Genomic DNA, 17276 nt, shown 5'->3' with positions numbered 1-17276 from the left:
ACTGGTTAATCGCATTACCATTAATTTCAATGGAGAAAGGAGATTTGAGAGCATGGTCTCGGAACGAATTAAACTTGTATCTCAAGGCACCGCTGTATGTGCTGTGCGATTTGCCGGCAAGCAGTCAAGGGTCTCCTTAAAGAAAATGGATAGATTCCCACGTCGTAAACTTTCAAACTCTTTAGCATAGTTCTATGATTTATTTATTTTTTGTTTCCCCAGCTTGAAACCAAAGCAGCCAAGGTAGCTGGTGTGTCCTCCGCTGATGCAATGGACCCGCCTGACCTGAAGGTGGCACTGAAGAGGGAGCGTGAGGAGCACCAACACCTTTTGGCTGAGTCCTACGCAGCCGTGATGGACTTGACCAAACAGGTAGATGCATTTGAGTCTAAGTGGCAGACAGACAGTATTATGGGACTATTTAGTAGGGAGGCCGCTCAATGATCTCCTTCTTTGTCTCTTCATCATGACAGCTTCAGATCGGAGAGAGGAACTGGGGCAGGGAGAAGTTGGAGCTGTTGGAGAGGTTCAGCCAGGAGAGAGCTCAGTGGGAGCAGAGGCTGAGAGAAACTAAGGTATCCGTGTGTGGGTTGGGGGCTGGAAGTGAATGATGGCTTCAATCAGTGATAATAGTTCCCATCAGATGTGTTTCCCTCATGGTTCACATCAGTTCCCCGTTTTATTAGATTTCTTTTTTTTTTCCAAACATGAGAAAAAGCCAATTACAGCCAAGCAACAATTACAGTATGTTGTTGTTGAACATAAATTGTGAGCCGGAGGTCCCCCATCTGCCAAAGTCCCATGGAGGGAACTAGAGCTAAGTAAAACTGATGTTGTCATGTAATGATTACCTTAGCTTTAGTGATAGCTACACCATGATTGGCCTGGTCATAAACATAAATTACTGGCCACGTGTCAGTTTGATACTAAGCAAGGTGGATGCAAAGTTCTAGTCCTGCCAATTCTGCTGTCCTTGGCACGAATTTTCAATTAAAAAAAAAATAGTGTGACTGAAAGCATTTGGGTTTGACATCAAAAGATTTCTGCTGTTATTCCCAGTACATGTGGATTGGATACACAATTCAATCTAAAAGTTTTTAATGAGAGCAAAGGTATTGATGAATGTGACTGATGTGTTTTGTTTCTGGTTCAAACAATAAATTTTCTGATTTGGGGTTTTGCCTGAGTCACTGATGGTGTAGTGGTACACTCGCCTGACTTTGGTGCAGGCAGCGTGGGTTCAGTTCCCACTCAGTGACGTTGTGTATGTAAGTGCGAATGGTTGTCTGTGTCGATATGTGCCCTGCGACTGACTGGCGACCAGTTCAGGGTGTAGTCCGCCTTTCGCCCGAAGTCAGCTGAGATAGGCTCCAGCGTCCTGCGACCCTAACCAGGATAAGCGGTGTTGAAAATGGATGAAAAATGGATGGGTGTTGCCTGTAAAGAATGTTATAATCGTTAGAGGTGTCTCCAACATGAAAACAAGGGAGCTGTCTATGGTTGAAAAACAAGCAATTGTGATGCTTCCAGATGATGAAAAATAACTCGGAGCCATTGCACAAACATTGACCATAGCCAGTACAACCTAAAATAACTGTTAGTGGTTTCAGCAATGACTTCAAGAGGGCAGAAGTGAAGATATCAAAATCTACAGGTTGCAGTAGACTTCTTGAACTGAAGTACAGATGCAACAGCCGAAGATGGAAACCAAGATATAAATATGAAGGCCCTGCTGAAATTTAAAAATTCTGGGAAAACGTTTTATTAACTGATGAGACAAAGATTTACCTTTACCAAAGTGATGGAAAGAGTTACCATGTTGTATATAAAATCCAGATGTTAATACCTGGAAATCAAATTTTGATTTCTGGTCTCATATTTATCTTTTGATGCCAAACCCAAATGTTTTCAGTCTACAGCAAAAATAAAGAAATCGGCCTCACTGTTTTAATGCTAGGCTCCAGCACCCCGCAACCTTGACCAGGATAAGCGGTGTTGAAAATGGATGGATGGATGTTTTAATTCTTTAGGAGGGAACTATGGGTCTGTATTATGCTTAATGTGGTCAGACATATGTGCTGAACATCCACCAGAGCAGTCAACTGCTCGGCTGCTTCAACATGACATACACAGCAATTGCATGTCCCACTGCATTGTGCCCCTTAAATTTGATCCTATTTTACGATCAAGCTTGATCGCCCCGATCTGGACAGTTAATGTGAAATAAACTTGACAAATGCTTCCAAAGATGGAGGGATTGTTAAAATATTTGACTGAGATGTTATGTAAGATCTTTTTTTTTCCAAATGCTGAAAAAGCAAATATATATGCACTTTATTACGAAACGTTCTTAGGAAATAATCATTATAACAGTCCAGTTCTGTTTGCAACTGACACCAAGTCCTCCTGTCAAAACAGTTGCAGATGGTGCACACTTGTTGGGGTGCAACAGTACCAATACAAATAGCTTTTTCCCCAAAAAAAATGTGTACAGTTATGGAGACCAGTTACTGTAAATATCCTTCAATCCATTTTCCTGCTGGCTTGAAGATATCATTTTTTTTACTGATGCCCATGTCTTGTTTTTCTCAATCCCAACAGTCAAAATCATCAGGTGCTGAGTCGTCTGCAGACACCCTTGTCACCAGTGGAGCAGGATCACCAAGGTAAACACTCAGCAGTATCAATATGTAGAGAATTCATTTATGAATGTTACATTTGAATGACAATCTGCTTTTACGTGAAGGACCAAATCGACGTCAGACCTGGATGACCCAGAGTTCCGGACCACAGCTGACCTGAGGGGCTTCGTCCACTTAGTTGCCCCACCTTCATTGATTTGGCCACAGCTGAGTGACTTCAACAAGAAGAATTGGACCTATCTGACTAATGAGGTAATAACAACATATTTGTGTATATGTGAACAGTAAATCAACCTGAGATCACCTCAAGAGCTGATTTTAACCAGTAGTTTGTTTACCCTGGTTCAAATTAGTGTATGGGTTTGTCGACATTGTCTGTGTTAATTAATGCGCTACATGCAGCTTGTAGTGGAAAAAGGTATGGTTGTAACCTTACCAAGACCATCTTGCAGAAAGCCTCAAAGCAGTTAATTTTGTCCGCATGGGAGTCTGTTCGATGTGTTCACATCTGTCCAACTGTGCAGCATCAACAGGTAATCAAACTAGAATTGGATTAAAATGAACAAAAAGGTGCTAGTGTGAAAGCACCCTCAGTTTCACTAATCTGTGCAATGTGAACTCAAAGTGGGTGAGGTTGACTTTGTTTTGGATTTCCACTGTATTTGCGGAGGCCTTGTCAGATATGAAATATACCAGAAAACTTGAACCCATTTTAAATGAAACTGTCATGTGAACCCCAAAAGAAAAAGAGTTTTGTTTCTGTTGGTCTCTTTCAGCAATCTGAACTGATTGATCTAAAGTGGACCATAAAGAGAGCAGTCTTTTAAAGTCAATTTGGAATATAACTCATCTTTTGATCCACTTTGCATAGTTGAGCTAATTTAAAAAGAAAAAACAGTGCAGTGTGTGTTAAAACCCTCCAAAATGGACTTTGTGAATTGGAGGATTGCAATTGTGGAGGTGCTACTCATGTTCGTTGATATGGATTTTCTCAGACTCCAAATGTCGGGGATACCTGCAAAACTTGGGATGGCCCCAGCGCTAGTGTCTCCTGCAGCAACTTAGTGGGCTCACAACTGCATCTGGAGTCCGTCCAGATGAGCCACACGGCTCCAGAAAGCACCGGAATCCGGATGTACTACAGCCCCCCTGCTGTCCGACGCATGGAGCACCAACGAAGTAAGCAGGAGGCCAACGGGGTGCACGGCAACGCTGATGGGGGCTCCATCATCGGCCTGAGTGCCTCTGAGGCAGGCCCGGCTGAGTTCCAGCAGCCCTCGTCTTGCTTTTCGTCGTCTTATGAGCAGTGGCTGAGCTCGCTATCCAAGCAGCATCGAGAGCTGCTGGAAAGCAGGAGTGGATGCGCCGCTGCTTCTCTCACCGCTGTGGTCAACAATGGCTTAACGAACAGTGTAGCTGATGGGATGACCTCATCGTCGTTCCACGACTTGGAAATGGGGGAGATTTCAGCCAACTTGAGTGATGATATGAAAGAGATGACCAACTGCGTGCGCCAAGCCATTCGGTCCTCATCTCTGGAGAGGAAATCTGGCAAGGAACCTGTAAGTCAACTCATTTTTACAAAAATACATATTGGTTATACAGTGGTGCCTTGACTTGTGAGTGCCCCAACATATGAGCTTTTCAAGCTATGAGCCATCGCTTGGTCAATGTTTTGTTTTGTGTTACAAGTCAACGTTTCAGTTACATGCGAGCTTCAGATATGTTGCTGCTCAAGTAAAGTGAAAAGAAATTGCCCAATTAAGGTGCTGTAATACCCTCACATGTGGGAAAGGTGAGCAACAGTCGCAAATGCACTTTGAACTATGTATTGAACCGGTCAGGCATTCAGACACACAAATACGAAATGAGAACACTTGCAAAGAGTTGCTGTCCCCCACAGCTCACACGCAGATTTACCAGCCAATTTGACTCAAGCTTCTGACATCACTCACTAGGCCACTTAAAGGTACACAGCCAACACATGAATACAGCACTACGTTCAGTAATTATACTGTATAAACCCACTTCATTTGATTACATTCTCTTTTAGTATGTTTTAAAGGCTGGATTAATGGCTTGATGAAATTTCAGTAATTTCACTGTGGAAAATTTATATTACATAAGAGTCAAATGAGTAACGAGCCTAGTCACGTAACAAATTCAACTTATAATACGGGGTTACAAAAAACGAAACACATGGTGTCTATGGTTTTTCAACTGATTTCAGACAATTTTGCATCGCTGAATCTGAAAAGGTGGCACGTGGATGACTGGTTAGCACATCTACCTCACAGTTCTGAAGACCCGGGTTCAAATCCAGCCTCACCTGTGTGGAGTTTGCATGTTCTCCCCGTGCCTGCGTGTGTTTTCTCTTGATACTCCGGTTTCCTCCCACATCCCAAAAAAAAACATGCACGGTAGGTTAATTGAAGACTAAAAATTTCCTGTAGGTGTGAATGTGACTGCAAATGGTTGTTTGATTATATGAGCCCTGCAATTGGCTGGCGACCAGTTCAGGGGTACACCTGGTACGCCGTCTTCAATTAACCTACTGTGCATGGTTTTTTTTTTGGAGGGGGAGAAACCCAGAGAAAGCACGGCGAGAACATGCAAACTCCACACAGGCGAGGCCGGATTTGAACCCTGCTCCTCAATTAGTGAGATAGATATGCTAACCAGTCGGACACCGTGCTACCTTATTTGAACCGCTAAAGCTAAAGTTGACCTAATTTAGCAAAACCAGTCTGATCTTTGGATTCAGCACATTGAAATTGTCCTATATCAGCTTAAAAAAAAATCTTAGATAATACATTTGTTTTCGACCAGTGTATTAAGTCTAGGTACCAGTATGTATGTGCTGCCCTGACTTCGCTGCAAGAGAAAAGTAATCAAATGCGTTAATGAGTTCAATAAAACCAACAGATGAAACAAAATTTTGGCAACTCAGTCATGAAGACTAACCATTTTATACTTGGGATCAGATTTCACTCACTCACTGTAATGAAGAAAAAAATGGATTAAGATTTTAGAATCCCCTCACGCTTTACCTTACTTCCTTTTCCAGGCGGTCGGCATGTCTACCAGGTCCACACAAACAACTGCTCAGTGCGTCAGCATCGGGCTTCAAACTGACACCCTTTCCAGCAGCAGAGGCGCAGGTTTGCACACCAAAGCCTGGTCTCCCCGGCCCTCATCTACAATCACCATCCCGTTAGTGTCAGCCCGAACGAGACAGATATCAACGTCTCTGGACAAAGTTCACAGCCGAGTCGAGAGGCCCTGTTGCTCACCCAAGTTTGGATCCCCGAAACTCCAGCGCCACATGTCCTCAGGTATTTACACTTTTTAATAAGCGTCTTAAGGCCTGTTTATACTCCCGCGCTCGTGTAGCCGACATCACGTGACCGACACATTGGGCCGCGCAGTCCCTATGCAGTTCCTCTGCGTCACGCGTAGAATGCCGCAGAGATCATCTCTTGTGATTGGTCCGTTTTAGTCACATGCTGTGATGACGTACTCAGGGTTCCCCTTGGTTCTACATACCATCTACGCCGCCGCCTTCTTGATCGATTTGGGAGCATAATTAAACTTATCATCTGGTCATCTAGGTCCATTTGTTCTAGCAGGCACTGTTCCACAGGAGCCATTGTTGTTGCTTTGTTCCTTGTTCCGGAAAGGAAAGTAAAAACGTCTACTGGAAATGGTCAAAAAATGCAGCGGAAACTCCACTCTGTGGTGTCTTTAGCCAATACCAGCCGTAGCGACACCCCCGACTTGGAGGAAAACTGCAATACATTTTCAAAACTGCGTGCGTGGGTTGCGCTCGAGTATAAAGGCAAACTGCGTACGGGATAGCCGCAGTGACGTCAGAGCGGTCACCGCCCGCGCGAGTATAAAGAAGCCTTTAGACTACTATAATGCTTCCTGTGATTAGCAACTTTCTTTTTTTGAAAAATCATGATATATCTTACTTGTTTTCAGGCTCCACCTCCAGACTGGATGGGACGCCTTCGTCACGAGAGCGCAGCCTGTGGAGCCTCCAACAGAGAGCCATCAGTGGGGGTGGAGGCTCAGCCTGGGCTCGCTCAACCACCACCCGGGACAGCCCCGTGCTGAGCGGCCTCACCGACGGCCTCTCTAGCCTCTTTAGTGTGGTGGAACATTCGGGAAGCACAGAGACGCTCTGCAGGGGGGACGGAGGTAAAGTACACTGTTTCGACTCAGACAGTGAAAAGATGATTGATGAACGAAGTAAAAGACATGCATGCTTGGTTCAGTGAAGACTTTAAATTGTCCATAAATGTGAATGTAAGCGTGAATGCTTGTTTAGCTAGAAGTGACCTGTAAATAACTGGCAACCAGTCCAGGATTTTCATTAGACTGAAAATAAAAAAAAAATGATAAAACTCCTAAATTAAACTGTAAATTGCTGAAAAAGCCAAGAATTGATTTGCAAATATTTGTAGTAATTTTTTCTAAAAAGAAAGTGGTGTTCCTTCTGGGTGTGTTTTGAAGGTTCACATGGATACACTCTTCATCCATTAATTACAAGATACACGTATCATTATCAAGTTTGTAGATGAAAATCCACTGCTCTAATTAAATAGAAATGGAGCGCACACCGAACCATACTGATGTACCAAATAGTAAAGCATGTCTTTTTTGTTGTTGTTTTTGTTTTTTAGCGAAATCCTGCTAATGAATGAAATGCTAATTAAATTTAACTACTCTTGGCGGAAGTCAAAAGTGTCATTCAGAAAGAATCTAACCAAGACTAGAGAGAGAGGCATCAGCAAACAATTGAAATTATCAAAATGAAATTAGATGTTTTTATTTTCAGCCAACCTGTCAGTCCTAACTCATGAAGATCAATGTGTATTTAGGTGCCAGTCCAGTGCGACACCCTCAGGCCACAGGGAAACCCTCCTGCACGTCAGTCTGTGGCTCTGAACCAAACACCCAGCGCTTCGGCGGCCTCGTCCAGGAGTTCTTGAAGAATGTGTGCAGCAGCCAGAGCCAGGGAGGCGTTACCCTGCCAGGAGAGCGAATACAAAGAGACACCCTTGTTGGAGGAGGCTTGAACTGCGTGGATGAGCTCAAGCCAGAATGTCTGCCGGCTCCCGTGGGAGGTCTCGGAGCCTTGGCTGGACTGTGTGCAAGCAACGACAATGTGACCAGGATTGTCAACAAGCGGTTCATGAGACAGACGGCCGGCGACGAGATGGTCAGTATCATGGGAGGAGGAGGGAAGGACGGGACGGGCAGTGCTGGCTCTACAGGATCCGCAACAGAGGTGGGACTTTTCAATTGAAGCACCTTCAAATATTTGATATTTTCTCAATGCATGCTATGGTGTGGAACTGAATGTATCTTTGGGCACTTAGTAGTATTCGAAACAGCATTTCAAGTCAATGTAACATCATGTATGAAAATAACGGAACGTTAACACCGAGCGCAACTTGGGTCTTGTGACTTTTATAACACTTTTACATCATGTGAGGAAGACCAACCAAGCGCTCAAACACCCACTTTGTGATATGCTGTATGTATGTATATGTGTGTGTTCGAACAGCATGTGTGTATATACAGTGGACCCCTCTATTCGCAGAGGATAGGGACCGAGCCCTACCGCGAATAATAAAAATCCGCTAATAAGTGACACTCCCTAATAATTGCCATTGAAAAAAAATCTGGAAAAAATAAATGAATAAATATTGAATCAAACTAACGACGGAAAACCGGGGAATCGGGGAAAAATTAGAATAAGCAGGGTTTCTGTGAAAAACGGGTGATAGGTTAAAAAATAAATCCGTGACAAGGTAAATCTGCAAATGCCAAAGCGCAAATATGCAGGGTTCTACCGTATATCGCAAAGTGGACTTAGTAAGTGATATCACAGTTCACCAGTTACGGTCCCGTGATATCGCATATTTGTCTGATCTCAAAGATTAAATAAATAAAATGGCTTTAAAATGTAGTCATGGAAAAAACTATTAGACCACCCTTGTTTCTTCAATTTCTTGTTCATTTTTAATACCTGGTACAACTAAAGATACATTTGTTTGGATGAATATAATGATGAAAATAAAAACATCTCCTAAGAGTTAAATTTAATTTAATATCTAGCCCTTTCCATAGTTTTCTTGATAATTACCAAAATCACTTGAAATACAATTAAGCTTAAGCATGTCAAATAAGACACCAAGTATTGTGGAATCAGCTGCATTTTTGTCGTGTTTATTGGATTCTTCACGTAAAATAAATTTAGTGGTACCAGGCATTAAAATGAACAAGAAATTGAAGAAACAAGGGTGGTCTTATAATTTTTACCAAGACTGTTCGCTTATAATGTGTTTAAATAGAGCATTTAAAATAACTTTCAACGTGATTACAGTATACATTTCTATGGTTGACAAAAGCATACCAACAATGTGGCCTCCTACAAAAATGAATTTGACACACCTGCGTATGAATTGTCCATAGATGTGAATGTGAGCATGAACGACTTTTAACCTACAATTGGCTGGCAATCAGTCCAGGATGTAACCCAACTCTCACCCAAAGTCAGCTGGAATAAGCTCTAGCAGGAGAAGTGGTATAGAAAATAGATGGATATTTCAACATAACATTTAATTCTTTAATCCATATATAAAAGTTAATGGCAGGACCTAATTTGAAAAATAATTGCTTTAAGTAGGGGATTTTTTATAATTAAGCTTTGTTAATAGTGCAATATTTTTAAATACTGTGCAGGCACACGACAGTTTGCTCAGCATTAGTGTGACTTAATAACAAGTACTAACTACCAACAGGGGGCAGCACAATAACAGAAATGGTATTTGTCCAATGTCTACCGGTATATTAACAAATACTTGTTTCCCCCTTCACAGTTGCAGATCTTCTCTTGCTTTGGTTAGTGAATTAAAGTTGCTGTTTGTTTGTTTGTTTTTATGTGGAAGGACGGACCGTGTGACTGCATCGCCCCGTCCAGTTGTCCCGTCCGAGCTTCTCGAGGCCCTCGTGGCTCGCTGGGACAGTGCAAACACCGCCTGCACGAGACGTCGACCTCAGTTGACGAGACGGGAGACACTTTGACGGAGTGACAACACTGCTTCTGCCACGCACGCACACACACATAGGCACACATACACACGCGCACACAATTGCTCTCAGACACTGCACATGACTGCCATGCCATCACATTCACTCCCATCACTTAACCTGCCACATATGCGCACTGCCAAACTTAACACACACTGCTCTGCACACATTCATGTAACACACACACATACATCCGGGTCACAATACTCAGTGTCAGTAGCCTCATACACATTTAAGAATCACAAAACTACCAGCAGGACAGTCTGATAAATACCACTATGGACCTAATGTGACACCACTGAGCTATTACAACGGTCTCGGTGGGTCTAAACGAATGAATGTAGTCCTCCCACGCCACATGCATGTGCTCATTTGTATACAACAAACACATAGAGGAGAACTTTTTAGGGCCAAAAACCATCAATCTCACAATTTAAGTGAAATGGCTCATTTTTTAAAAACCCAGCATTTGAAGACCTCAACAATACTTGGAATCCGGAGACCTTTTCTCCAAACATGGGACCATTGTGTTATATAATAATTATGTCTTTGTAGATTATAAGGAAAAACAACATCAGCTGTTATCCACAATTGAGATTTTTTGTTTGTTTGTTTGTTTGTTTTGTTTTGTTTAATGTGGCCACAGGTAAAGTGCCTGTTTTTGTTTTTCTTCACTGATGTCAAAACTCAAGCCAAGGCAATGACAGTAATGTGGCTCGGTCTGCCACTCGTCGTAAAGCGCATGCTCAAGGGACATTCTTTGGAAAATACACTCAGATAACTGCTGTAGTGATTTGGAACAAGGTAGATAAAAGTTCATTGGAAAGCAAACATTACAACCTTTTTCACAATGTCATACAATCTCCACTGCATTTGAGTCTCTGAGGAAAGCGATTAGCTGATAATTAAATTATAGGGGACATATTATGGAAAATTTACTTTTTAATTGATTGTCAACAGATACTTGGGTCTCTGAAGTTCCTGCCAACATATTAATTGCAAAATTACACAACCATGTAAAGCTTTTGTGACGGCACATGCACCGAGCCGCTTCACGAATTGTCCTGTAATTCAGCAGCTTGGTGATGAAGTGCTGCCTTCATGAGTGAAAATATGATCCGTCTTCGAATGCGCACTTTTCTTCTTTCTTCACTCTGAGCTATTAGAAGCAGCTAGTCTTGTCACAAGTCTGTAGCTCCGCCCCGTTGTCATGTTCAAGAAAGCTGTACTCTGCGGGGGCCCAGCAATAATTAAGGTGGGGGGAGCTATGGCTTATTTGCATGAGGCAGAACCCCCTCCCCCCCAAAAAAAAATAATAACGTTGATTTCAACCAGAGAGGATGTTAAGTGAACTGTAATTCTTTATTTGATATATTTAAAGACCTTTTATTAAAGACACCTGTTTTAAATTGTGGGGGGAAAAAACATAATATGTCTCCTTTAAAACTAACAAGCCTATGCCCAGCTTAAGCTGTAAAGGTATTTGTTGAGTAAGTAGTCCGGAAAAACAATCGCGTTCATGATTATTTTGTATTATTAGTAGTAGTATAAAGGTACACTGAGGAGGTTAACACTGGTCAAATGACTGCATTTGCAAAAACAAACGCAACAACGTTTTTCACGATGCCAGACAATTAAAAGAAAACATTTTACATAGACCCTAAATTGCCCATCCAAAAGAAAAGGGAAAAAAAATTGACTTCAGTTACAGTCAAAAAAAAAAATTTAGCAAAACACTGCTTTTATCATACACGAGAGACACTCATTTTCTCCGATTACTGTCATTTTATTTCTCTTCATAATAATTTTGCTACTCACGTAGGCTGTGAGTCAGTGTTCCGATTCAAAAAGGTTCAGGTCATTGTCGTCAAATCAGGATGAATTAAAGCAGAAAAGACACAACACAGACCGAGTCAAAATATATAAACGACTTGGCTGTACATATTTCATTCCATTTTGTCCTCGTGCATCAGCTCCATTATCAAGATCAGCTGATAATTGAAGTGCCTGTAACATTGGCTGTGGACTCCATGTTGAAACAAACCCAGCAGGCCTTTTATTTCAATGACCAAGATTGTTTGAATGCACAAAAAGCTACACTAAAATACTGTATGTATAACAGTAGAGGGACAACAAACAAATGGTTTACAGGATTAGAATAGGGTGATATTTCTAGTGCACATTTTATACCAATGTTATTTCTGGAAAATAAATTATTTAGTTGTTTTTTTTTAAATATATATAAAGTATATATGGTTATTTTTTTGGCTGGCATACTACCTTGTTCTTTCTAGCTCATCTATATATCCACTTTTTGTAACTGACCATTGTTCTTAAAAGCAGTTTACCTATCACATTCTACAGCAGCAAATCACATTGTTTGGATAAAGACCTCATTTAAATATATTTAATATACTATTTAGTTGGATTGTTACTAATAGGAATATGCGAAGGTGTGTGTAAATTTTGTGCTTCAGTTGCATTGCATATATAGGAAGCACATTTAGCCTTTATCACACACTATTGCAATGCTGTTGCTTGAAATGACAGGAGCATACAATGGCAAAAAAAAAATGCATGTAAGAAGTGTTTCTATTTTTCTTCTCTTTCTTTATTTTATTCTAATAGAACAACATGAACTATTGGAGTAAATATGATCTGTTGTTCCATATATCATCAAGCCATTTTGATTCATTCCCCGAATTTGACAAGTCTTTGTGAATAAGTCAACTGAACAATTATAATCTCTCATAAATTGTTTTAGTCACCTCAAGTTATAAGTGTCGGAATTTTTCATTTCATTAATAAGACATCCTTTTACTGGTGTCATATTTACCAGCTGTTCAGAAAAGTACCTAAACTTTTTGTCCTCATCACATCTATTGGCAATATGTACATTAACTTCTTAGCTGTTCATCCTAGTCTTAGCTCATATTTAGACTTGTACCCAAACACTGACTAGCTGTAAATTAGCTAGACATATTACCTCCAATATGCTTGACTTTTTTAAAATTAATTCGTCATTAAAAAGGAGAATGCAATGAAAGCGACATTTTTAAAAAAGGAAACTAATTCAAGTATTTTGTAGATTTAATAGATTGTTTAGTTGTTGATTTTGAGAAAAGCTGAACGTCAACAGCTGATCTTGATGCAGGTCGCTGTAGAAATATGTAGCTCTCTACTTTAACTGACCACACTTGAGCATTTTCTGTGTACATAGTGGCTTTGTATTCTGAACCGGATGAAAAACACAACAAAAATAGGAGGGCTTTTAAAAAAAATGTTCTTTTTTTTTTTTTTTTTTACTTTACTTTTTGGACCAATGTAGCTCGTAAAACAAAGGTAGTCTAACTGCCCACTGTGTTTTGCCATAGAATTCACAAATAAATGTTGGAATTTTCACACTGGTTCATTTTCTTCAGAGTTTTTCTTCTTTCGTCTTTCTTTTATATTGACTCGATCGATAGCTAGAATGACAGACAGACATTAAGAAAAAATTTTGCTGCCAACATGGACATCATGGATGAATGAATGTGACAAAAAAAAAGATCAAAAGATTCCACACCCATTTGCTTCTTCTTTTTTAAATACCCACCCAATTCTGAATGTGTAATAACAATGTTTCAAATTGAATAACCTTCATATTTGGCACTTCTGTGGAACTTCTGTCGTCGAACACAATCCGTTCCAGGACGCCGATTGTATTTTTTATTTATTTATTTTTTAATATGTTTGCTTTTTTTCATTGTTTTTTCATTTTTGGGTGGGGGGGGGGGGCAACCACAAAAATGCTTTTTAACGGTTTATCACCGCTTATTCAGGAATTTTTGGAGTTGTTAAAAAAAAAAAGCTAAACTGTAAAAAAAAAAAATAATTTAAATGCAGTTATAATGGCCGTCAAATTTTCACTATTTGGCATAAGATACAGCCAAAGATACTGTTAAAGCCAATTTAAGGTGTAATTAAAACCGTTTTCCAGAAATATTCATCTCAGTAAAGACAAAATTTGATGAGCTGGTGATACTTACAGTTAACATTAGCTTAACTGTGTTTATGTTTTCTTTTGAGATGGCGGCTCAAGTTTGACATTTTCCCTGCTGTTTCAGTGAGCGGAAGACCGCAGGACTGCGCACCGCAGAGTTTTTTCTATTGCATGTTGTTTCACACTTCACGTCTTGTGTGGTTGAGGAAACCAAATTTAAGTACCGTTGAATTAGCGGACACGTCTCGCTCTCCTCGCTCAGTTTCGTGCTTACGTCTCCGTCACAACACTGCAAAGCTTGTAGTCATTATGGGGATGGAGGAAATTACTCACGCTTTGATGATGCCTGAATGACACGTAGCATGTATGTAAGTAGGAAGGAAGGATTAGTGAAGGTGTGGTTCTTTGCTTGAAGACACTGTGTTTTTAAACATTCTTCGTCAGTCATACAAGTAAAAGAAAAAAAGACAGATTAGCATCAGGTATACTATCAGCAGCAGGAAGGTACCAATTGCTGCTGAGATGATGCCCATCCAGAAGGCCACAGGCGGCGAATGGGTGCAATGAGTACCCGCCTCCTACATGTGGTGTGCCAAGTCGCCAGCTCATCTTGACGAAACAAGCGCCTCATTAAATGTCCCACCGGCTCACCACACACACTCCCCCCTTGTACGAATATGCATCGTGATTATCAGGACTCAATCAACAAACCCAATGAAGTTGGGATGTTGTGTAAAATGTAAATAAAAACAGAATACGATGATTTGCACATTCTTTTCCACCTTTATTCAATTGAAATATACTACAAAGACAAGATCTTTAATGTTCAAACTGATCAACTTTGTTTTTTATTTTTCGAATAGTCACTAGAATTTTGATGCCTGCAACATGTTCCAAAAAAGTTGGGACAGGGGCATGTTTACCACTTATGTTACATGAACTTTTCTTTTAACAGCACTACGTAAGCATTCGGGAACTAAGGACACTAATTGTTTAAGCTTTGTTGGTGAAATTCATTCCTATTCTTGCTTGATTTACAACCAGCTGCTCAACAGTATGGGTTCTCTGTTGTCTTACTTCTCTCCGGTTTCCTCCCACGTTCCAAAAATCCTGCACAGTACGTTAATTGAAGACTCTAAATTGTCCGTAGGCGTGAATGTGAGTGCCAATGGTTGGTTGTCTTTATGTGCCCTGTGATTGGCTAGCAACCAATTTAGGGTATAACCCGCCTCACGCCCGAAGTCATCTGAGATAGGCGCCAGCACGTCCGCGACCCTATTAAGGAAAAACAGTTCAGAGACTGGATGGATGGGTAACACACCACACATTTACAATGGGAGTCTGCTGCCAGGCCAGTCTAGTACTCACACTCATTTACCACAAAACCATGCTGTTGTAACATCTGTCTTGCTAAAATAAGCAGGGACGTCCCTGAAAAAGATCTTGCTTGAATGGCAGCTTGTTTAGGAGTAGTATTTTTATTCAGCCACCATACAGCAACATATTTCACGATACTGACACTTTAACAAACAACAGTCATATGCTGAGCGGTGCCAGAATTGGCAATACGCTTATTGAAGCCTAGCCTACTTTTTAACAAACATATCTAATTAAGCTACCAGCTTCCAAACTATAAGGGGAAAAACACAACAGACAAGTCCTTAATGTTTACAATCTTCAAAAATAGCTTTACAAACAAGTATTTTGAAAAATAAAAATTATTTATAATATATCATAAGTATCATTTTTCAAATTTATACTGACATCATTCCAAAATTTAACACATCTCCTTTTGATTCCTTTTATAGCATTTTGTACATTAAACCTAGAAACACCTCTTAAATCGTAAAATCATAACTGTGAATCAGATCAATATGTGCGGGGTTGTGACTCCATATCAAATACAAACAACATTCTTCACAATAATCTGTGGAGATCAGGCAATTTTCATCCCTGTAATTACAAGAGACAGACAGTTGGTTAAAGAAATATGGCACAATGAAAGTAGAGCTACGAGCTTAGTGCGAGGGAAAAAAACATTGCCTGCAGTTATCTCTGCAAGACTCGGTCTATTCAATATCAGATCACTGGGTAACAAATCAATGTTGATTAATGACATCATTATGACCTATGATCTACACTTTTTACTACTAAATGAAACATCACATTCTGAATGAGGCAACACCAGTAAATTTTTATTTTATGAACAAGTGTCGAAATGGGAGGAAAAAAAGGTGGTGAAATTGATACTATTTTTAAATCATTATTTCAGCATAAAGGAATTATACTGGGTGATTTTAGCCATTCTGAATATCTCTTTTTTTTTTTTTAGTAAAGCCAAAGGTTATTGTTATAATAATTTATAGAACTCCAAGGAACAATGGAAAATTTATGGAGGAATTTTCAGAACTGCTGTCAGTGATCTGTATTGACGACAACTATTTCGTCATAACAAGAGACTTTAACATTGATAAACAGGGGATAAACAAACGATTTGCATATTCATGAATTATTTGTCGCAGTAAGTGTGTGACCCCACACCCCGTGAAAGAGTCCTAGGGGTGTGTGCCCGCGGATACGTGCAAGTGAATTGACACCCTTTTACATGCACAAAGACTGACAGAAGTGTCCTGTAATTGCTGTGCCCGCACCGCGGAGGCTGAGGACCCCACCCAATCAATCGAGGGGCTGGATCGGGCCCAGAGGTCCACCCGAGAGCAGCCCGGCGGATGGGTCTCGTCCCGCACCGAGGGACCCAGGGCGGTCCGCCGGCCCCACCGAGGTGCCCCGACAACTGACCACCCGGTGGGGGCCGCAGGGACCCAATGCCACCCCCCAGCAAACACCCCCACCCACAGCCCCACACCAGCAGGCCCGAGGAGCGACAGGGGGGCCCCCACCAGCAGCCAGAGCGGGGGACCCAGGCGGTCGCCAACTGGCAACGCTCCAGCACCCATGGAACATGGGCGAGTCACCATCACACCGCCATTACTACCCAGGAGGTCGCCCCAGTGGTTCCCCCACACCCCCGAGATCAGGAAGGAGTGAAAAAAGTCCCGCGCCCACAGACGCCAGAACAACAAACACAGGGACAAGAGGAGAAGATCCCCACAGCATGCATGTGTCTTTTCACTATGCAAACCGATCTAAAATGTGTGAAAATAAAAATAAAAAAGGAAAAGAAAAAGAAATACAATAACCGATTGATGTTAATAGCTTGTTTGTTTTTCCAGTTTAATAGAATTGTTTTCTTAGCGGTAGCTAACGCGACGAGTAATGATTGTGAATATTTATTAGGGAGGTCGATTATGCTTAATTCGCCAAGTATACACAATCTTGGGGAAAGTGGAATCCTACAGTTCAAAATATACGAGAGTTTTGGTATAACCGGAGTCCAAAAGCATTGAAATGGTGTACATTCCCATATAGCATGAAAATAGGTGTCTGGGGTATTTTTGGTGCATTGCACGCATATATTAGATGGAGAGAATCCCTTGTTATGCATAGTGTACTGAGCAAAGTGTGTTCTATGGAGCGGTTTATATTGT

General features: G+C 41.0%; 1 protein-coding gene across 1 annotated transcript in view; it reads left to right on the top strand.

Annotated features, from left to right (window-relative positions):
• LOC133404262 (protein SOGA1-like) overlaps positions 1-11445 on the top strand; it is a 96952-nt gene extending 85507 nt beyond the window's left edge. Inside the window, 9 exon segments of the mRNA XM_061679996.1 lie at positions 223-372; positions 474-575; positions 2602-2666; positions 2747-2894; positions 3638-4204; positions 5710-5977; positions 6627-6845; positions 7529-7938; positions 9605-11445. Coding sequence (XP_061535980.1) covers positions 223-372; positions 474-575; positions 2602-2666; positions 2747-2894; positions 3638-4204; positions 5710-5977; positions 6627-6845; positions 7529-7938; positions 9605-9748 — 2073 coding nt within the window. The 3' untranslated portion in view covers positions 9749-11445.
• The last annotated feature ends 5831 nt before the right edge of the window (positions 11446-17276 follow it).

This window comes from Phycodurus eques, chromosome 1 (genome assembly GCF_024500275.1).
Source record: "Phycodurus eques isolate BA_2022a chromosome 1, UOR_Pequ_1.1, whole genome shotgun sequence".
NCBI classification, from domain to species: domain Eukaryota; kingdom Metazoa; phylum Chordata; class Actinopteri; order Syngnathiformes; family Syngnathidae; genus Phycodurus; species Phycodurus eques.
Note: the sequence above shows the minus strand (reverse complement) of the source record. Positions and strands in the feature narration are given on the sequence as shown.